The 23,213-nt window shown below is 49.9% G+C and overlaps 3 protein-coding genes across 3 annotated transcripts in view; 1 reads left to right on the top strand and 2 right to left on the bottom strand.

The window, feature by feature from the left end:
* Positions 1-10,987, bottom strand: part of LOC135821117 (lysosomal alpha-glucosidase-like) — a 44,884-nt gene extending 33,897 nt beyond the window's left edge. Inside the window, exons 1-7 of the mRNA XM_065334182.1 lie at positions 9,732-10,987; positions 8,656-8,810; positions 8,054-8,219; positions 7,170-7,269; positions 5,476-5,588; positions 4,418-4,543; positions 3,928-4,059 (exon numbers count right to left, since the gene is read on the bottom strand). Of these exons, the coding sequence (XP_065190254.1) occupies positions 3,928-4,059; positions 4,418-4,543; positions 5,476-5,588; positions 7,170-7,269; positions 8,054-8,219; positions 8,656-8,810; positions 9,732-10,460 (1,521 nt within the window). The 5' untranslated portion in view covers positions 10,461-10,987. The remainder of the gene's footprint in view (positions 1-3,927; positions 4,060-4,417; positions 4,544-5,475; positions 5,589-7,169; positions 7,270-8,053; positions 8,220-8,655; positions 8,811-9,731) is intronic.
* A 725-nt stretch (positions 10,988-11,712) lies between these two features.
* Positions 11,713-14,690, top strand: LOC135821120 (uncharacterized). Its single transcript, XM_065334185.1, has one exon. The coding sequence runs from the start codon at positions 12,522-12,524 to the stop codon at positions 14,076-14,078; it is 1,557 nt and encodes a 518-aa protein (XP_065190257.1). The 5' UTR covers positions 11,713-12,521; the 3' UTR covers positions 14,079-14,690.
* A 439-nt stretch (positions 14,691-15,129) lies between these two features.
* On the bottom strand, positions 15,130-18,909 carry LOC135821119 (cytochrome P450 3A24-like). Its single transcript, XM_065334184.1, has 3 exons — positions 17,560-18,909; positions 17,002-17,199; positions 15,130-16,476 (listed from the first exon to the last, which is right to left on the bottom strand). The coding sequence occupies exons 1-3, from the start codon at positions 18,896-18,898 to the stop codon at positions 16,133-16,135; spliced, it is 1,881 nt and encodes a 626-aa protein (XP_065190256.1). The 5' UTR covers positions 18,899-18,909; the 3' UTR covers positions 15,130-16,132.
* Positions 18,910-23,213: the final 4,304 nt, after the last annotated feature.

Raw genomic sequence — 23,213 nt, 5'->3', positions numbered from 1 at the left:
GTGTGCCTCAGGGTAACACACAGAGCGGACTAAGGACGCAGAGGGCTGGCTAATATCCGTGCGAACAGCAGACTTCAACTTTGAAGCTGTGATCCGGCCGGCGCGAAATTCAAACCAGGCCTTGGAATCTGCCTGGTTCCGCGTAGCCTGTTCCACAGCGCGTGCTTCCTCCTCTGAAACACAGACCGCTGGAAATACTGCCTCGCAACGAACGAGCAGGTCCCCAAAACTAGCATCCAGCATGTCTGGTTCGTACAATAAATCCAAAATGGGTGGATATCCCTCGGGCTTGGAAGGTACGTACCTATCGCAGAACCCGGGAACAAGGGAGAGTAATGACGGTTTACCGGCTTGACATAAATTTCCATATAGTTCACCCAGCTCAGCACTGGAGGGTTGCTTAATATCAGCAGGGACCTTCTCCTCCGACCTACGGCGCTTGCTCCCATGCTGTTTAGTGTCGGGTGCAGTGAAGTTTATGTCACGAATCCTGGCATACTCCACCTCCTTCATTGAAGGAGTTGACCATTGGCACGGCAATGAAGTACTTCCTGTGTTCTGAATCAGCTGCGTTCTAGAATACAGGCTGAACAACAGTGCAGCAACGTGAGAACAAGACTCACCAAGACCAGCCATGCAGGTGCAGTGTGCACAAATCACGCTACCGTCGTTTTGCGCAGCAATCCAGGGTTGCAGATGGGTGCCGGAAACTGACTGGGAATGGCGGACTTTGGCGATGACAAACTTGCTGTCACATGTGTCAGATTCAGACGCTGGAAACGCACGAACATCGCCGACCCAGCCACTGACAAGGTATTTGTAGCCTTCCAAGCTCTTGTAGGCCTTGAGCTGCTCCTTGGTGTAGGGGCTGGGCGCGTTGACGAAGAAATTGTAAATATCGGGATAGTCCACAAGTGGAAATTTATCTTCCTCTAAAAAAATACTTCTGGGCAGGTAAGGATCACTCGAGTCTGGTGCAACGCGCTCGAGCTTTTCACGGTACCGGCATTTGCTGGAGTCATCTAACTCGTCATACACTTTTGAAAACTTGGGAGAAGTCATGGCCACTGATTCAGCGTTCGTACAATAGTCCTTTGTAAAGAACAGAAGAGGAACGTAACAGCGATACAGGAAATTTCCTTCGTGAAATTATTCCAGGCACATGTACTTCTTTTGAACTTTTCATCTCTTTTGCCACCCCTGCGGAGCGCGGCCGCTTTGGCCGCCTACACGCCGCCTGCACGTGATCCTTTCGCATAACCTCTATAGGCATTGCAATCACTGACTTTGCGTGTAGACACCCAAACAGCAAACAGCCGATCCCTCTCCAGTAGGAAAGGTTCAAGCTCTGCCTGACTATCCCGAAACCACTCCGGCTGTCTACGGCTCTCTCTGCCCAAGCAATCCTCTGCAACCTTGATAGTTGTTGTCTTGATGCAGGGCCGTAGCAGGCGGTCCGGCAGGTCCGGCAGCTGCCGGACCAATATTCGGCCAAAAAAAAAAAAAAAAAAAAAAAAAAAAAAAAAAAAAAAGGAGCTCACACATGTAAGCAGCTCAGGATGTCCACCCATGATGTGTGCAATAAGTAGAGCCGTAGTGAGGTATATAAGCAAGTAAGTAGAGGTAGTAGATTCTACATGGTAATAGCAAGAGGACACTACAACATCGAGTGATTACTTTGAAGTTTGAACTCTAGTTGTACTCAAGTACATGTCATGTACATGTTGTTGCGAATACCATGTACATAGATCTATGTGGGTGTTGTTCTCTACTTTATGACCTGCCATTCCTTCATTGCGATGTCCTTTCTCCTCCTCCAAGGGACCAAAGGTCCATTTTTGGTTCTTTTATCACATGCGTTCAGATACTGTTGCTATGCCTTCATAGGCTTCAACAAGTTCTGTTTGGACGGACACAACATGCTGATGCCCTTTTTCCTGACTCATGCAGAACATCCTTCTTCCTTTTCTCGCCCTATGTCACTCTGCATGGTCACAATTACATACAGTCATGTACATACTGGTACACGGACAATCATGTACATTTTGTACCTGTACAATGTACATGTATCGGCATATGTAGGAGTGTGGGCTCGGGTGGGGGGTGGGGGAGGCATCGAGGTCGGATCTTGCCGGACCAACCAATATGGGGCTGCTACGGGCCTGTTGATGGTAGTCCACCAGTCATCCAAGGATGGCTCATGCGACCAGGCTCCCTCCAACTCTGCATCCAGCATGTCGCGAAAGACCTTACGAGTGTCCGGTTCGTCATCTCCGCCAGGCTTGCACAACAGCTTGGACACAGCAATGGGTTTTCTGATGACAGCACGGGTACGATGGAAACAGGGATTCTCTGCCAGGCGCAATTTCATAGCCAAGAATTTATGATCGGTATCACATTCCGCAGACCGGATGACTTGGCAATCAATACACTGGGAGCGTCGGCTCTGAGGAATGATGCAGTAGTCAATGCAGTGAGGCTGTTTGTATCGAGGATGAAACCAGGTATGCTTATGAACATCATTCTTCCGAAACCACGTGTTACATATGAGGGCACCATTTCTGGACAAGAAATTGAGCAAATCCTCTCCAGCTGAGTTCATTCGACCAAAACCATGAGGGCCCCTGACACTTGACCAGTCACCATCCGCACCAGCACTGCCAACACGGGCGTTGAAGTCACCAAGAAGGACGAATTGATCGTTCCTGGGAATACTGTCAATGAAGGACTGGACATCTGCGTAGAATTGAGTTTTCTCCTCACGGGGCCTGACAAACGTGGGGGCATACGCCACAGCGAAGTGCAGGCAAGACACAGACCGATTCCGACCACATACAAACTTTACCTGCAATGACAGGAGTCTGGAGCCGACCGCCGTCCAGCGAGAGCCTCCGCGTTCAAATGCCTCCCTGCATCTGCCTCGCAAAACGACAGCAACCCCCTCACCACGACGAGCAGGCTCATCCCCAGTCGGTGTTGGGCGACCACTTGTCAAAACTAAGCAATCTCCGACAGTATATTGATGAGAGCCAAACCAAAGCGTCTCCTGGAGGCCAACGATGTCCATTCCATACTTTTTGAGCTGACGACACACAAGGTCAATTTTTCTCTCCTCGCGAATATTCGAACAAACTTTCCTTGATTTTTTTGCTTTGGACGCCGTATTCAAATTTCCGTCAGTGTCGACAAGAGTCCTGACGTTCCACGTTCCCAGAGACAGAACAACCTTTCGAGCCGCTGGTGCACGCGAGTGGAAAGACTCTGGGCGAGGGTTTGCAAGACCTCTACACCCAGGCGAAAGAGGGTCAGCGCGAGTGGTCACATCCGAAGTGGCCATGTCGTCAACGCTGAATTTTCCTCCTCCGCGGCAGCAAGATGAAGACTGCCTTGTCTAACACCGCGTCACAAAGTGTTTTCTACTCACCAGGGCTGGCCCTGGCAGAAGCCAGGAGCCAGCCCGTGGCCCTAAACTCACTACGAAGAAAGAAGAGTTCGGAGCTCCAAAAACTGCTTCCTCCTCTCTCAAGAGAAAGACACACACACACACACACACACACACACACACACACACACACACACACACATTCACACGCACATATACCTTTAAAAACCTTTGAACCTTGAACGCCCATTGTCGTAGCAATGATAGCGATGGCTTCCTCACGCTGAGACTCATATACACACACACACACGTACGCTCGTACGCACTCACGCACACACACACACGCACACACACACACACACACACACACACACACACACACACACACACACACACACACAATACTTCCAATCAGAATGCATGCTCCTGACTGTGATGAAAAGGAAACACGTCACCGCAACCAAGGCATAAACAGTGGAAACCTCCTGGCAGACCCCCCCCCCCCCCACACACACACATTACATATTTTTAGGGTTCAAACTCACCACAATCATCACATAATGTTGCTGGTGCTGATGGAGGTTTTCTACCAATTGCGGCAAGCCAGCAAATCTATCAGGGTCGATGGTGAAGTCCAGATGGTTTTGCATGTAGTCAATATCTGTCCATTGCGTATCCTGTGACAATGGTGAGATAACACGTGGAAGGGAACAAAGAAAATTCAGAGAGAGAGAGAGAGGGAGAGGGAGAGAGAGAGAGAGAGTGTGTGTGTGTGTGTGTGTGTGTGTGTGTGTGTGTGTGTGTGTGTGTGTGTGTGTGTGTGTGTGAGAGAGAGAGAGAGAGAGAGAGAGAGAGAGAGAGAGAGAGAGAGAGAGAGAGAGAGAGAGACAGAGAGAGATAGATAGATAGATAGAGAGAGAGAGGCTGAAAGTCACCCCGGCACAGCTTTTAACGTTATAAACACGACGCAAAGAAGCCTTTTCCTGGACACGTACCGTCCAGGGCTGCACCCCACTACTGCTACTTCTTACTTACATATGGCATCTTGGCCGCTCTCATTCTCTCCACAACCTCCATTGTGTGTGCACTCGTCTCGTAGCCCCAGCGACACAGGTGAAACCCCAGGGCCCAGTACGGCGGGAAGAACGGCCGGCCGACGAGCTGCGGCAAACAGAAACATGAAGAAACAACGAACGGGCGATGACAGGAATCCATGTAGCCAGCACAGTGATGGGGCGTCAGGAGGTGTACTCTGGTGGCTTCCCATCGCAGGGCACAGTACATAAAACCAACAAGATACAGTAATGCCACAACCACATATTTCTCTGCCGTTATTCAGAGTTTCATGTTTTCAAGAAACTCTAACAAACTCTAAACAAATAAGACAGATAGGTCTATCTGTGCCATTCTGGGTAAAAGGTTCAGAAAATTCGCTGTTCAAAATTTCTCGACCGTGTCAGGGGTATTGGAGAGTATTATCAGGTGGCACAGTCAACTATCGTACGTACTCCTTCCAGGGCATGACCTTTCGATTTTTTTATAAAGCCCAAATCATCACATTTTAATTTTTTTTATTGATTCACGGCGCACCCGGGACAAAGAGTGGTACAGTCAATAATGTAGTGACCGTAGCGTGTCCGACGGCCCTGAGTGTTCGGTCCCAGCTCTGGCTCGCTATGTATACCGCAGTAAGACCCATAGGAACCAGAAACATAGCAAGTATTGAATATTGTTTGCCTGATGATTGCACACGGCGCAGGAAACTCAGAGTGGCAAAACACTACGAGTGATCCATTGTTTGTTGACATGAAACATAGCAAGTACAGTAAAACCGGGGTTTAGCGACCGTTTTTCCATGCACCGACAGTTCTGCACACAGACACTGTGGTACCTGGTTCTAAAGACCACCTGGCTTTAACGACCGCTTCTGCTTGCACCGTGTGGTGGTCGCTTAAACCAGGTTTTGCTGTATGACCATGAGCCTTTCCAGGAAGCCCTAGATAGTGAAGATTGAGTGAGTAGACACAAAGAACACCAAAGATGCCCGAATTTTGAAATTTCTCCTCTGTCCCTCAAAGGGCTTTTAAACCTACCTCGGTGTACTGCTGCACGACATTATCCGCTGTGGGGCCGAGGAAGATGTAAAAATCCAGAACACCGCCGGTAGTGCGGTATGTGATGGCCGGCGTTGGCGACAGAATGATATCTGAAAGTAGACAAGATTGATAGGTGAGATGAGTTACCTGGTTCGTAATTGTCGCTGACCTGCACATTGATATTTGAAACTCGGGTATTGAGCCAATAATAAAAGTAGAAAGGAAAAGGACATTATGGAAACGAGTTAAGAGTGACTGTATATAGTATCTAGTTACAGTGGTGGAGGGTTACTCTTAACTCGTTTCCATATGTCCTTTTCCTTTCTACATTGATATTTGTTTGATATTTATTTATTTGTACCTTTGCAGCACTGCACAGTTTGTATGAGGACTTGGAGATTTATGCAGTGCATGTCTACAGCTTATTCGAATGCGTGCCTACTGCGCTGCTTTGTTCGGATGCGTGCGAATTGCGCAGTACTACCGTATTTGCCCGTAAGTTAGTTCTCCCCAATGACTTAGTACCCCCCCTATAAAAAATACACTTTCCACTGCCGAGGTTATCACCCCGAAAGACAGTTCCCCCCGAAAGATAGTAAGTTCGTACCCGTCCTACATGTACAGACACCGTACAGTGCATACATCATATGCACGGACACTAGAGTTGCGCAGGCTTCCCACTGCGTGTCATTTACCTCCGATAAAAAAGTACTCCCCGAAAGATAGTACCACCCCCGAAAGTTTAGTACTCATGTGGCTGCTAAGTTCGAAAGTTAGTACGTACTAACTTACGGGGAAATACAGTAGTCCCTTGTATAGTACGCGAGTTGTAGTGCGGGTTAGCATACAGGTGTGAACGCTACGCACTTTTCATGCAAGCTACTTTTCTGGATTCTGTACTTGCTTTCATGCACGTGTCGCTGGCATACGCGATACGGGCCGGGTTTGTGTATTGGTTTTGAACCTTGTGGTTCTTCTTTTCAGTTTTAGTTGTTCTTTGGTTGCTCCGCGAGTTGTTGCTTTGGTTGGAGACAAAGATGGCTTTCCGTTTCAGTAATATAATGTAATGTAACTATAACTGATAGTATACTGTTGAGTGTTGGGATGCGTTGGGACCCCGACACCAATAGTAATAGTAACTGGTTTGAATTGGGTTCTAACGAATACAGTGAATGTGAACGTCAGGACGTACTTGGCCGGGAGAGCAGAGAGGTTTCGCACTGCGGACAACGTGACTACTTGATGTGTTCGAGGGTCACGTGTGACGTTCGGCAGCGAGGCCGATGAGCGCTGGCAACGTGGACATCGGTCTCATCACGTTGGCGCTTGACGGCCCCGTACTCGCGATTGATGAAAGGTGCTAACGGCTAACCGGGGAAGGTTGAGGTGGGTTTTGAGGAGTAAACCTGATTTTGCAAGAAACCGGGCACGGCGAGATTTTCCGTCACGCGTGGAACGGACTCATTGCAAATTTTGCATCTTTATGCGCTCAAAACTCGATCAGCGTTGTTGTCGAAAGCTATTTTCATGCGTGGCACGCATGTGAACAGCCTCCCAGACGGCCTTGTCACGTTGCCCGCCGTGCGAAACCTCTCTAATACCGTATCGTTACTCCCGCGTCCTCCCCCTAACACACACACACACACACACACGCACGCACACACACACGCACACACCAACCATCGCCTTACCCATAGCATTGCTGTTTCTGAACAGGACTCCATGCGTTCTTCCATCAGGCTCGACACACATATACATCGGTTGGACGCCGTACAAATTCCAAGATGTATCCTACAAGCACGCAGCACACAGCCAGAACTGCATTTGGCTTACACCCTCAGTCCTTAGTGGACAGATGACTGATCACGGGTTTTCGGTTTCCGGCTCTGAATAGTGTGATCGTTGGAAACGTAAGGAAGCAGTAAGAAGGAATTCTTTCCTGAGGCACGTGTGTGTGTGTGTCTCTCTCTCTTCTCTCACACTCACCAGGGATGAATTTACTGTCATGTTTGTGCATAGCAGTTTCTGCTATGCACAAACACAATTGTGTAGCAGTCTTTGATTTTGATTAGCGTTTTTCTTTGAAGGTTGGGTGTTTATCACATTGTCCTTGTTGGCAGGGATGCCTGAAAGCCCATTTGCAAAAAACCCACTGAAGCATACAAGTTCACGCAGGTTGAGAGTACCTGCACCATATACACGGTGTTGCATGCATGTTTCTTGACAGAGCAGATAGTCTGTATGTATCGCAATTTTCTGCTAGTCACGGTGACTTTTGAGTAGCAGTAGATCGATTTTGCATCGCAAACTGCGATGCGATACAGGATAAATTCATCCCTGCTCACACACAAGCACACACACAAGCACACTAGTGCTCCCCCCCCCCCCCCCGCGCGCACGTACACACACACACGTACACACACACACACACACACACACACACACACACACACACACAAACAAACACACACACTCACACTCGTACATGTAGCCCCCCCCCCCCCCACACACACACGTACGCCCACGTGCACACACACATACGCACACGCGCACCATGAAAGGAAGTGAAACTCACATCGGGAAATGCATCACGTGCGAACAGCGTGACACGTGTCCAGTTGACGCTATGCAGCAGATCCCCGACGTGCTCTCCGAGTCCATACACGTACTTGCTGGGCAGGGCACTGCTGATCTGCAGGAACTGGTTGCTGTAGATCAGTGCTCCCAGGGATGTGTTGAACCTGCATATATGCACATGTGTGTGGATGTGATGTGCGGGAGGGCCAGTAGTTCATAGTATTTTCTTTGTAGAAAATATATTTTTCCACAAACAAACTATGAACCACTGTTCAAACATACATACATAAATTCTCTTCTTAAGTGCGCCTCATAGTCAGCTAAATATGGTACCGGTACTCGAGTCAGTATACGTCTCTCAACCCTGTGCTGACACTGAGCTTATCCACATCCATACAGGACTACAGCTACAGCTTCAGTACTCACAGTTCAGGGGAGGTTCTCTTATTGGCCACAGGCCATAATGAGAATAAAAGATTAACCAACAGCAGCAGCAGTAGCAACAACAGCAGCAGCAGCAGCAGCAGCAGCAGCAGCAGCAGCAGCAACAACAACAAGAGCAGCAGCAGCAGCAGCAGCAACAACAGCAACAGCACTCACAGTTCGGTGGTGGTGTCGGATCTGCGTACGCTGATGGAGAACGCCCATCCCGCACTGCTTGTGGACACGGTGTACTTGCGCGTGACCGGTGACGATGTTCCACGCTTGTAGAGCGGCAAAGGCACCTCGTACCGATCGGCTTTGTTGTCCACAATCTAGAAATCCACACAACAATAGAGTGCTTTCGCATCTATCACATGACCATAAATGGCAGCCATGTTGGTTCCAACTCCACACAACCCCTGCATCTATGGGTCACGTGATGTCGGCCATGTCGGTTCCAACTCCACTCAACCCCTGCATCTATAGGTCACGTGATGTCGGCCATGTTGGTTCCAACTCTACTCAACCCATGCATCTATGGGTTACGTGATGTCGGCCATGTTGGTTCCAACTCCACTCAACCCCTGCATCAATGGGTCACGTGATGTCGGCCATGTTGGTTCCAACTCCACTCAACCCCTGCATCTATGGTTCACATGATGTCAGCCGTGTTTGTTCCACTGTCCACATGACGTGATCACTTTCTACATAAATTTAGTCACATGACGAAGATATGGAACCACTGTATTGACAGCTGGAATTTGTGATCTGATTGGCACAATACGGTGAATAGTGTGTTTACAGTCTGTATCACAATTCAATTCATGGGTTCAGTCGAAACTATAGCAGGGGCGTCGGACACGCTACGGTAACTACGGTATTGACCGCACCACTCTTTGCCCCGGGATACCTCGTGAATCAATCAAAAGCACTGATTCTGGGCTCTAAATTCCAGGACTCTTCTGCGGAGCCCCCCCCCCCCCCCCCAACAAGTAAATTGAGCCTTGGATGGCTGACCGCGCCACCCTAAATCACCTTCCGAGTTCCGATGCCCCTGAATAGACAGCAGCACTCTGTGATGATGTTACTGACATCACCTGGTAGAAGGCTGTAGGACTGTACTGTCAGCCATACAGTCACGTGCAAACAATTTCCCTCCATCTACCTGCAATACCCCCCCCCCCCCCCCACACCCACACACGCCCCCCCCCCCCCCCCCCCACACCCCACACACACACTCACGCACACCTCACCTTGATCCTCAGGCGATTGTCGGTTTCCTGGTAGACCTCAACGCGTAGCTCGTCGATGGCTTCCGGATACGGAGACGGATAGCGGGTGCGGTTGTTGTTCAACACCATCTGAAACGCGTTCGGAATTCCGGGAATGTTGGTCACCGTGGAAACGCGATACCCATAATACGCCGGGTAGTAGCAAGCGGGCTCACCTAGAATGCCTCCGCCGCGGGCCGGTGACGATCCGTCCCAGCAGCACCCCCGCGCCAGGCAGTCTCCCTCCGTTGCCGTGGCGTTGGCCTCCGGGTAGCAGTCGACGCGGCGACCGAGCGACACTCCGGGGCCATCCGCGCACGACGCCACCGGGCCCGTTGTCGGGACGATCGGCCCGGCCGTGGGCCCGAGCTCCGCCGGTTTCTGGGCTGTGTTCACGACGAAGTAGATCACCACGCCAACGAGCGCCGCCACCAGTAGCGCCATGACGACGCCAAGCGGTCCGCGATGGCGGCTCGCGAACGACCTCCTCTTGCTCAGCGAGAGTGAAGTCTCGGCAGCCACTCGTCCCGACACCACCAGGTCAGTCTCATCCTCATCATCGTTGTCCTGGAACAGCAGTCGCCTGGCACCGCCGCCACCGCCGGATTTCTCGCCCGACAGCAGCGATGCTTTCTCACCGCTCGCCGAGTAGCTGGCACTGCCTCCGAAGTGGCTTTCGTGACTGGACGGGGGTTCCCCTGCACTGGCCATAACTATCTACAGACTATGGAGTATGGTCCTTCGCGATTTGCTCAAAATAATGTCGGCCGCAGAGCCAGCCAGCCGTAGCAGCGTGGAGTACGAGCTGCAGCACCACTTCAAACACCACGTGAGCAGCAATTAGCAAATCCTTGTGACAATCAATTCAAAGGGGGCGCGACGGTGGTGCCGCAAACCGGATCACACACTTAGCCACTAACTACACTGCATTGAACGAGGACCTACTATACTGAACCCGAAACAAAAATATTTCTACAAGCAATGAGTGACAATGTCTTGTACTCCTGATATTGAGGGATTCAAGGACGACCATATACCACCCAGCAGTAGCAAACAAAAGTCAGTCCTGGCTACATAGCGAATAGTACTCACAATCGCGCCTGGCCTGGATCTACCAACATCTCTTGGATCCCTGCAAGATTTCCAGCAAACTAACTACTTACAGTACTTACTTCACGGGGTCCAAAAGTGGAGAAACACTTCTTTGCCAGGTTTTGGACTTTCAACCTACTTTACAAAATGTACCTGTTTATTAATTTTTATTTTTCCCATTTCCCTGCCATGCATGCTTCGTCGCCCGCGCGCGCCCTCCTAGCTATCCGGATCTGCTTTTCCGCCCGACCGCCCGGTCCCCAGCGCGCCGCGCGGCCTCTGCAGGATCGACTAACACTTGAAAAGGCTGGACAGAGTTGCCTCACGTGACCTGTCAGTATCGAGGAGCGAGCAGGTGTTTGCTGTTTTGCATGGTTTGTGCTGACTCAAACCACTGCAAACCCCTCGAAGCCTCGCCCTGGCCATAATAATACGTATCTAATATTGACTGAGTACGAGGTCAATAAAGGAAATAAAAGCCGAGTAAAAGACCAAGGCGAAGCCGAGGTCTTTTACGAGGTCTTTTATTTCCTATACTGACCAAGTACGAAGTCAATATTAGATTTATCACGACTAGCCAAAGCGTGTGTTCAATCGCTAAAAAAGAGTCAAATAAGCGGTCAAAATAGCCCTAATTAGGAGTGAAGTATGCAGGAATATTTGACTGCTTAGGTATGGCAAAAATCTATGGGAGTCAATACTAAGGGAGTGATAACAGATGATACAGTCTGCGATTTTTTCTGAGTAGAGAATCGCACTAAATAATTTTACACTTTGTCCTTCCATGATCCAGACTGCGACTCGAATGAGTTGACGTGCCAGTTGAAGTCTGAACGGTAGATCTACGAGCGAAGCCAGGGCCCGGTTGCCCAGGACTCGTAGATCTACCCGACAAGCTGCAGTTTGGACCTGGTGCCGCTGGAGTCTGCATGGCTGCCACGTGTCATTGGACTCAGACTCCGGAGCTGCTACAGGATGACTGATGTGTGTCAGTGTGTGCTTTCTTCTACTTTGATACAAGGGAGTAAAGTAGCCTGGAGCTGAAATTAATAATAATAATTGCTCCAAGTACTCCGTTATCTTCTTTTATCACACTGGTGCTCCCTACAAGTAAAAGTGCGACTGATCGACTGCCTGAATCTGTGGAGGACATACAGTAGCGCGACCAGGGCAGTGGTCCACATCGTTCCAAGTCCGTTCACTATGCTCTGACACAAGGTTTGTCTGTGCGGAGTCCAGGCCAACGTGCTTGGATTTATCATCGGGCAGTGCTGCCGCTGGTCGAAATTAATTTTATCGAGTTGGAGCACAATCTACAGTCAGTGCAGTCAGCTTGTGTGTGTGTGTGTGTGTGTGTGTGTGTGTGCAACGCCCTGTCTGCACTTCACTAGCCAGTCGCTGTCGGTGTGAAGTGCGGGTCAGCGAGCTACCAAGTACCAGTACTACTGGCAGTAGCTCTGTTGAGAATCGTGTAAAACGCTGTGTTTCTTCCGGATTGTGGATCAAGACGGATTTTCACAGTGGACAAAGGATAGTAAACCCATCTACATCATCGACCCCCCACCCTCTCCCCCGATCCCCCCCCCCCCCCCCCCCTGTGTGGTGGTGGTGGGTTTGTGGGCAATCATCAAGTTTCACCTTGCATTACTGATTCTTGAAACCCTGAGATCAGCAGTTAAGATGCTACTGACGTGGTCTAGGCATGGCAACACTGGCTGCCTGCAGCTTGTCCTCCTATGCACTGTCACTGCCCTGGTTGCCATTGTCAACGGTAACGGTGCCAGTGCCGAGGAGACCGGTGATGGCAGCGACGAGCAGCTCATGAGTTCCGGCGGTGGAGAATTCCCTTCAGGTGGCGGGGACGGCGACGAAGCGTGCTCGGCCGACAGACGCACTGGGGGCAAGTGTGGCGGGGGCGAGGCCCACAAGTCCGCGCTAGTACCCGACGGCTATATGCAGCCACTCGGCAGTCACCAGGCACCCGAGCCCGACCTGGCCGAGTTCGATAGCTTCGTGGACGCGGAGATGTTCTACCGTGACGTGGTGCAGAACGACGAGCCGGTCGTCTTTCGGCAAGTCTTGGACATGGATTCGGTGAGCAATCTCAACAACGACACGTGGCTGACGCGCGAGTTTGGTCATGTGACCGTCACCGTGGAGGAGATGAAGAAAGAGCGGCGAGAGGGTCCTGCCATTGCCATGACGATGGGCGACTTCCTCGGCGCGTACAACCGGAGCGAGGTGTACCTCGCGGACGACGTGCCAGTGGACCTGCGCATGCATTGGCGCATACCGGCCATGCTGCTGTGCGGCGGGTTCGCGGAGCGCATCACGTCCATACGCATGTGGTTAAGTAGCGGCGGTACATCGTCGGTGCTGCACACGGATACCGTGGACAACCTTCACTGCCTGCTGGACGGCACCAAGCACTTCGTGATGATCGACAGGCGCGACGCCGAGCACATCGGCATGGACCGCAAGCAGGACGGCAGCTATCTGATGGACGTGGATCGAGTGGACACGCTCCAGTACAACATGACCGGCGTGCGCTGGTGGAACGTCACGGTACGCCCTGGAGACTGCCTATACATACCGACGCTCTGGGTGCATCAGGTGCGCTCGGACGGACCGCGCAACCTCGGCGTCAACTTGTGGTGGCGGCCGCTGAAGTTCTTCGACGACTCGAAGTGCAAGGAGATGGAGGAGCGGTTCGACTGCCGCCCCGCGGGTCACGACGGCTGCGCAGACGGCATACCGGCGTCAGAGCTGGTGATGGTGGATGACGCGGCGCACGTCATGGCAACGCTGCAGTCCCTGGTGGACGACGATGGACGTCTGTACAGGGCCGACGTCGTCGCGGCGATGCCACAGGAGTTCCACGCGCTGACGTCGCAGCTGGCCGCCGAGTTCTACGACGAGCTGGCCGGGCCACTGGGTAACCTTGACTACATGGACGCGGCGGAGCTCTCCATGGAGCGGCTACTGCAGGCGGGTCACACGGTGATGAAGAGCACGCACGGTGGTGGGGATGTGAGCAGCTCGCTGCTGGAACAGGGTGATGACGGATCTGAGGGTGAGATCATGCTGGAGGACAGCGTGGACGAGCTGGAAGCGGACGAGGGCGAGCAGCTGCAGATGGAACGCTACCAAGATGAACACCAGGATCATGACGGTGAGGAGACGGTGATCATGCGCGAGTCCGCGCCCGACGAGGGCATTCTGCTGCGCGACGAGTGAGAACCGTGAGCGCACCCGATGCTTCCAGTACAGGCGGATCTGCATGACATTGTGTAAGAGGACACAAGTAAGACCGTCTGCAAATACCCGACTGCTTTGATGAACAGGTGCCAAGCAAAGTCTTCATTGACCTCAAGAGTGCTCACGCGGCAATACACGATAACCGTTTATCTGTGAAACGATTGAAGCCTCTTCATAAAATTATAAGACGTGTGGCTAACACGTTCGGCTGCGTACTTTGTTTCAATGTTGGCATTTCACTTGAGGTCTCTAAACGGTTCCAATCGTCTAGACTACTAGTATATGTAGCTTTGACCTTTGGAAGAGTTGCCTTCTTTCCTTCGCTGGTCGGAGAAAGTAATGATGCTGTGAACCTTGTTCAGCCTTCTTTCGGAGTCGGAGCTTTAGCTCCGTTAGCTGGTGCGAATAATGGCGCCTTCTTTCAAGTAAAGATATATCTTTTATTTGTATAAATTTCTGAAATTGTTAGTTCGAAAATGGGTTCTTCCTTTGCACATGTTTTGTGAAGGATGACACTTGCTATCTTCTCAAATTTCGAAACATTTGTTTTATAGCTTTTTCAATTTCACAATGGCCTGGCTTTTCTGTTCAGTCGGGAAAGTATTGGACATGTGTGTACATGTACAAACTACGAACTACTGTAAAACCGGAAAGTCTAACGAGCCACAAAGTCTAACGTTTTAACGACCAATTATTTTTCGTTATTTGAAAAAAACCCGTTATCGTTACATGTCTGTGTAAATATGCGCATACAGATGGGTGGCCAGGTAGCCATCGTTAAACTGTCTGCAGGTAATCATGCCACGATTACAAAAACGTTAACCTTTTTTCGGTCTTTAGACTTTCCGGTTTTACAATATATCCTTTTCATCTTTCTATCACTTGCTTATAGAAGAAGCCTGCCGTGTGCTGCTCTCAGCATCTCGCTGCAGCCAACGAATCAAATTGAATTCGTTCCAAATCCTCACGTGCAAAGTGGGTATTTTCCTTGTCGAAAATTATGACCCTTGCAGGGCCGTAGCAACGGGATTTCCGGTGGTCCCTGGTCAAATGCATGGTATACTTGAACAGAAATTGACAAAACACCTGTTTTGCGTGAATTTTATGGTCAACATTTTCACCGAAATCTTGAAGGTCTGGCCGTGGCCGGACGGAGTGCTACAGCCCTATCCTGTTGTTACCAGTGAACATCTATTTTACTGAGAAAAAGTGTGTGCACGATTCTTCAGCCTTGCAAGCTGTTGAATGGTGCAATCCCAGAACAAGCTGCTATGACTTCTGCCGTAGCATCGCTGTCATCGCCTCCGGCGATGGGCGTCCAATGGTCCAATGGTGTGCACGATGTGTGTGCGTGTGTGTGTGTGTGTGTTTGTGTGTGTGTGGTGCAGTGGCATGTGCAGTCGATTTCCAACGGAGAGGTTGCGGGTTTAATTGCCGACATCACGGTAACACAAGTCTTCCTTCTATTTCTCATTCTCCTAGGTCTTCTTTCCTTCTCCTGGTTGGTTACCAACAGCCAGTGCATGCTCGAGGATGTGGTGTGATGTGCGTGTGATGTGCGTGTGGGGGAAAAAAAGAAAAAATACTTTGAAGTAGCTATTCACCGGCCAGAAAATGTGTGTGTGTGTGTGTGTGTGTGTGTGTGTGTGTGTGTGTGTGTGTGTGCGTGTGTGTGTGTGTGCGCACGCGCGTGCGTGCAAACTGCTATAACCCGTGCTATTGAGAGAAGAGGTACACCATGTGTCCCCAGTATGCCACAGATTCCGCCGTAGCCATCCACTAGATCCATACATTTTCGCTGCACTCTCTGAGCAGTCTCTGAGCAGTCTCTGGGTAGTGCACAGTTGAAATGACCGTAACGGCGGAAGCAGTTTTTGAATTAATCCGGACATACCATGGCCCGTCACACACTTTGCATGATAGGGGAGGGGCATGACCACCTCGCGTGTTGGTGACCACAGGGTTGGTCCGGCCAGGGCCTGACCAACCGGACCGGTTTCGCCGAACCTGAATGAATAGCGTGCATTCGTCGTTCAGTGTGCCGCTTCGCGCGGGAACATCCTCAACACCATCTCGGTGGGATGGTAGGCTATGCGAAAGCGCGGCTTCACGTCCTCGGTCACCAGCTCGAAGCGATAGCGCTGTACCCAGACGGCAAACACAGATCGCAACGCCTGCACGGCCAGCGGCTTACCAAAGCAACGGAACGGGCCGTTGCCAAACGCCAGCGAGTGCGTCCCGGGCTTTTTGGCTCCGCCCTTGGGGTCGTTGAGCCATCGGTCCGGTAAGAACTGCCCCGCGTTGTCGAACACCTCCTCGCACTTAGCTGGGTCCTTGGAAAAGCACAGCAAGGTGTGATCCTTGGGGACGACATATCCTATGTTGAATAGAAGCAGAGGGGAAAAGACCGCACGTGAACAGTGTTAGAGGGGGATACACCCTGAATGTGTATGGCTAGAGGGGAAACCCCAGTGTGATCCATGGGGATGACATAACCTACCTGTATGTTCAATAGAAGGAGAGGGGAAACACCAGGCATGACCAACGGTAGAGGGGAAAACACCGCACATTACAGGGGTGGAGGGGAAACCCCAGGCAGGAACAGGGGTGGGGAACCCCCAGGCGCTGAACAGTGTAGGGGGAGCCCCAAGAATGAACAGGAGTAGAGGAGAAACCCCGAGCATGAACAGGGGTAAAGGGGAAAACTGAGGCATATACAGGAGTGGAGGGAGAACACTGGGCATGGCCAAGAGCAGAGGGGCACCCCCCCCCCCCCCTGAGGGCATGAACAGGGGTTGAAGGGGAACCGGGTAGTGTGGGATTATGGGGTAGACCCCGGGTTCGAATGCAGGTGTGCAGGGGAAATGCGGATGGTGCAAGATCAGGTGGCGTTGGAACTCACCTCGTAGTGGCAGATCTTCAACTACCTCACGACTGACGGTACGGGTGATGGGCGTGAGTCGATTGGTCTCGTCCATCACACCGTGTAGATAGGTCATCTGATCCAGGTCTGAGAGCGAGGGAACAGTTCCCTGAGGATATGATGACATCACACCACGCACTTCCTCATAGCAACGCTGCTGACATTCTGGGTTCAGGGCTGCAGTGGGAAGCACGACAGGAAGCGAAAATAGGCCATGATTGAGAGATCACATTTGCTAGACACATGTTGCTTTTCGCGTCAAACATGGCTCCCTGTGTGTGTGTGTGTGTGTGTGTGTGTGTGTGTGTGTGTATGTGTGTGTGTGTGTGTGTGTGTGTGTGTGTGTGTGTCCTGCTCAATACACAGTGTTTCAGGGGGAGGGGAGGGGGGGGGGTCGACGTGCTTCTCGTGTGCTCCAGATGGCAGTTGTGAGTCAGTCAAGTGTCAAGTTCGGCAAGAAGCGTGTGTTCCTCGTTGGAACAACCAACTTCATGACCAATACCGGCGAAGTCGCAACTTCTAAGTTCGTGAGCTTACCGAGGTGGTAGAACACCCATAAGATCGTGTTCGCCGTTGTTTCATAGGAAACGACCATCATGAGCATCGCCTCGTCAACAATCTCGTCTTCCGTGAATGCGGCCACTTCGTCATCTCCCTCTGTCAGCATCAACGTCAGAGCATCATTCGGCACATCAAGCCCTTCCTGTATATCGTGCTGTCGCTCGCGAATGGCCGGCAGCACAAGTTCGTCGCGGAAGAATTGGTGAACGTCGGCGATTTTACGATTCTGCCAGTAGTTTATGTACGAGAGGAACATAAGGGGACCAGCGGTGGAGACTCGGGCGGCGAATGCGTCGAATAGTATGTTCATACCAGCATGAAGATGTTGCCTCCGCTCCACATCCTCTGGGGTTTTGTCAGACAGCGAGGCAGACAGGCCCAGACCGAAGGAATACTGCGAAAACACGTCCACCATCATGATGCCAACTGGGCAATCGTCCAGGAGGTCTAACTCGATGGATGACTGTCCGGCCTGGGGCTGCGTCTGCAGAGTCTGCAGGAATGCCTCCGTGACGTCACCGGTCAGCTCCACAAACCGGTCCAGCGCCTTTCGGCTCATCACGCTGGAGGCGAGCAGCTTGCGATGTCGCTTCAGCTCCTCGCCACGCAGCGCTGCCAGCGCCTTCTTTCCCATGACGGTTCCGACGCTCCTCTCCAAGGACTGGAAGCGCGTCGTTTTGCTGCTCATGGTGGCAGCGGCGATCAGCTCGGGATCCGTGACGGTGTACACCGGCTTTGCTAGCCACTTGGGCCCGTACAGGTGGAGAGCCATGACCGGTTCCGGAGCCTGGCCGACCAGCTCGTACAGATTCATGGCGTACTGACCTGCGTCGACGTTGTTGTGGCTGACAATGTAGCCTATATGACCCGTCCAGTGGCTGTAGCCCACCTCCAGCGAGTTGGGAATTTTTCCTGAGACGTTCGTGGCCACACGCGTCCTGCGCAGATACCACACGGCCAACAGTAGAGGCACTCCGCAGCAGAGCAGTAGTTGCGCAACGTCAAACTGCATGCTTGCACGTCGTTGCCACGAAGCAGGCAAGGAAGTAGCGAAGAGAGGAAAGGAAAAATAGCACCAAACCTCCTCCAAGCGTGAAAACGAGAAGTACCCAGTCCGCTCCTGTCGTTTGTACCTGTTCCGGCTTGTACTTTTCTGGCAAGTAACAATACAATGTCGTGTACATGGTTTTCGTGCTCGTTGGTACGGTTGCAGCTTGCAGCTTGGCTGCTTCTTGACTTGTTCTGGGCGAAGATCTCGCTCTGCATACCTCGACTCTACGAAGCCCAAGTAGGCCGCGAGTTCGGGAAGCAGCATGCAGTTCAAGGTTTGCTGTGTAGTAACATAATAACGTGTGGTCTTGTGTTCACGTGGTCTGGATGGCGAGTCGGAGGCGCTAGGCAGGAGTAGATTGTGAGTCAACGTTGCGGACAGCTTTGGAAGCTGATCGTCATAAGAAGGATGTACTAGCGCAATGGCTTACCTCTGACAATGACAGTTCAGTAGTGGCTCTTTCGCCGCTGGCGCTGGCCAATCCGTGTTTCCTGCACAGCCAACCTTGCACACCTCCATGGACAGATGTTAGGAAGAGTGGTTGACGCCTGACCGCTGCTACAGGAGCTCGCAAGATCGAAACAGCTAGCTGTCCGGAGTGGCGGAGATTTTAAATTAAGTTGTGCTACATGACTATACTGTACTAGCAAGAGTGCTGAAAGTTGGCACTGAGATTCCGAGTTCGAGTACTCTGATTTTCTCCGATCGAATATTCGAGTATTCGAGTAATCTTCATCTCCTAAAAATTGCACACCAAGGGGCTTAAAATCACATGATGCAACCCTGATCGAACAGAGTAGTAGTCATTTTTCTCGGGTATATTGGTTGATGGGTCATTTGGGCTCTCTCTACTCGTGAACAAAATGTTCACCACACAGTCTGCTCATCAATATCTGCTGACTGCTGCTCTGAAACTGCAGATTTCTGTGGTAAATGCATGTACCAAGTATGAACGAGTACTCTGATTTATTCCGAGTACGATTATTTTTGAAAAAAACCGAGCGAGTACTCGAGTATTTGGTATAATTGTTTCAGCCCTAATCATAATACTCCAAGAGTGTGCAACTCTAGCATAATGTGTAATATGGGGTCTCCGAGTCCGAGGGCGAAAGCTCGCATGGCGTGTCTCTGTCCCAGGGGAAAATTGCGATTCCGCGGCCGCGTTTGTTTCCGCGTTTTTTGCGATTTTTTAAAAGACCGCGTTTTCCGCGATTTTCCCGCGTTTTTTGAACTTTTTTGTTGCACTACACGTACACACAGTGCACTGTTCGGTCAGCTGTTAACGTCTCATCGTGGCGGCTTTTTACTCAAATATGACGAGTGCTTACACCAGAGACTTGTAACTGATTGATTTCACTACATACTCACTGAAAATTGCCGCACATCAATATTATTCACCGCATATTTACCGCAAATTCACCGCAAATTATGCCATATTATGCTGCGTTTTTCCCCACGTTTTTTGCGATTTTTTTCCGCAATTTTCCCCGGGGACAGGTGTCTCAGGTGCGTTTTGTGCTACGTGCAACTAAGGATAGCATGCGCGCAATCCGGAAATCTGCCATGATCATGCCGGCGAGTTCATATGGGCAGTCAGTTTCTGCCAGGGAATGAAATAAATTGCTAATAATGGCAATACTTTTATTATTATTACTCCGTTGCTCGCTAGAAACGGGCTGGAAACGCAGGTACAACTGTGACACTACACATTGTGAGTTTTCGCCGTCGGCAAACCCCATAGAAAGGGTATCAGGAGTAGTACTTGTCAAGTAGTGTTGTAGGTTTTCAAATAGAGAGGGAGGGAGAGAGAGAGAGAGAGAGAGAGAGAGAGAGAGAGAGAGAGAGAGAGAGAGAGAGAGAGAGAGAGAGAGAGAGAGAGAGAGCCAGAGAGAGAGAGAAAGAGAGAGAGAGAGAGAGAGAGAGAGAGAGAGAGAGAGAGCCAGAGAGAGAGAGAAAGAGAGAGAGAGAGAGAGAGAGAGAGAGAAAGAGAGCCAGAGAGAGAGAAAGAGAGAGAGAGAGAGAGAGAGAGAGAGAGAGAGAGAGAGAGACAGCTGAGATAGAGAAATACAAGCATGGAGGGAGATGTAGAGATTGACAAAGAGTGAGAGACGGTGTATTATTATTATCATTGATATGAGCATATCACATGATGTGTATTTGGCTGATGACTGTGTGCAATGTTTTTGTTGTTGTTGTGATTCTATTTATAGTTATTCAACCAAACAGGCAATGGTGCCTTCGCACAAGGAGACGACTTAGGAGAGGAGAGGGCAGAAAGAGAATGGGGAGGGGAGAAAAACAGGCACGGAAGGGAGATAGAATGGAGAGGATATTGTGACATTAGTATGGATTAAGAAGCAGGTGTAAGCAATAATGAATTTATAGTGAAGTTTGGCTCAATGGAATCGGATCTTATGAATGCAGTCGCTCTCCTCCATCCAGAGGTCCAGAGCAGAGCCCAGTGTTCGGCGACTCGTACATGTAGCAGGGCTAGGGTTCTAACGCCGAATCACAGTGCCACTGCTTTCCACTAACGGCAATGACTGCCTACGTCACGCACATGCACTTTACTTTCAAGGGCTCTTCCGAACTACATGATTGTACAACATGCAAGTTAAATTAAAATTATTATTTTAAATATGTACATGTATTTGCATCTTAACTTGATACAATGAAGTACATTTCGCGCAAGCTCCACTGCAGCCACTTCATGAAAAACCCTACATACACTATCTTGAAGTATCTTCATATCAAGTGGTCTCTTCGCTGCAAATTACAATTATCTCAATCAAATTTTCTCCGGGCCGCAAATTTGATTGAGATAATCATTGTAATTTGAAGGGAAGAGACCACTTGATTTGAGGATACATGTAGTGTGTGTAAGGTTTTTTCATGCAATGAAGTACATGTGCACATTAATGGATCTTCAATAATAATAACTACATGTATAATGCATCTGCGCCTTGCAACTTGATCCTTGAAGGGTGATGGCGTTCCTACGGATGCGGAAAACTCGGCCTCTATATAGAGAAACCGAGTCTCACGCGAACCGTGAAATTAAATTATTTTTATTAATGACTTGACCTTGCTGTGCGTGTGTGTGCTGTGTCGGAGGACCTTACATCCTACCACTCTGTACATTGTACATGAACTTAAAACATTGGTCCATGACATAATCTGAATGTGATTGCGCACTGGGCGTTCATTCACATCAATCACATGTACGGTACAAATCGAACGTTAAACGTTATTCTTTTAATACATTTTAAATTTTATTAGTGCAATTAGGAGTATAATCGATGCAGACATGGCCAGACAACAACGAGTTCATGGAATTTTTAAGGATTTTTATGTTATTCAAAATCGATTTTCGTGTTCCGCTCATCAGTGAATAGTATCGGCACTGAAGGTACTGTGTACAAAAATAGAACATTTTATAACAGCATAATTAATTAAAAGTGTGAACAACAAAGGAAGTGCTACAGCATTACATAATAGGTGTCAAACATAGTGCTAACGTATATAACTGAGTGCAGCCACAAAGCAAGAGGTGATACAGTGCAACATGACACAACATTTACATCTGATAACCAGCTACGAGAACAACTTTAGCGCGACTACATGCTTCTTTTGTTTACAAAGAACAGAGAGAAAATGTTCTTTGTTGTACACAGTACCTTCAGTTCCGATACTATTCACTGATGAGCGGAACACGAAAATCGATTTTGAATAACATAAAAATCCTTAAAAATTCCATGAACTCGTTGTTGTCTGGCCATGTCTGCATCGATTATACTCCTAATTGCACTAATAAAATTGCTTTCTCCACGCCGACATTTTAAATTGTTTTAGGTTTTAGTTGCATTTCTACTATTGATCAAAATGGTATTTTTGCTCATACAATTAAGAGGCTTGAATAAAAAAAATAAAGAAAACCTTATTCATTGTCAATGACACGTGCGCTGGTGGTCCCGAAGACTTGATAAATGTCTGTAGGACTGGGTGCACTGTTCGCATGTATAGGGACGTTCTCCTGTGTGTTTACGTTCGTGCACACGTAGAGTGTCTGGACGCGCGAAATGCGCGCCACATGTCTTGCATGTAAAGAGTCGTTGTCCCGTGTGGATTCGTTCATGCTTATGTAGAACGGCGGATTGCGTGAAAGACATGCCACATATCGTGCAAGTGTGCAGTCTCTCTCTGATATGGATACGTTTATGTTGCCGTAAATGAACTGACTGAGGGAAAGACTTGCTGCATACGTCACACTTGAATGGTCGCTCTCCAGTATGAACGCGCGTATGCCGACGAAGTAGAGACGCGTACTTGAACTGTTTGGGGCAATGCTGACAACTGTGTGACGTTTTATAATTGGTAGGCTGTTCCTGATCCTGTTCCAAAGTCGTCATCCGAGAAGGGACAGAGGTTGGTCGGAGGGGATGACTGCGTTTACCTCGTGTGTCATACGCGTAGGGGTGCTCCATCGTGGCACGCTTACTGTCTCCAGAGCCGTCAATGTCTGGCGTTGTACCAGGAGACGATATCTTCATACTTATGTTATGCAAAGGATTTTCACGCG

This window comes from Sycon ciliatum, chromosome 7 (genome assembly GCF_964019385.1).
Source record: "Sycon ciliatum chromosome 7, ocSycCili1.1, whole genome shotgun sequence".
Taxonomy (NCBI): domain Eukaryota; kingdom Metazoa; phylum Porifera; class Calcarea; order Leucosolenida; family Sycettidae; genus Sycon; species Sycon ciliatum.
The sequence above is the reverse complement of the archived record's forward strand: the minus strand, read 5'-3'. Positions and strand labels throughout refer to the sequence as shown.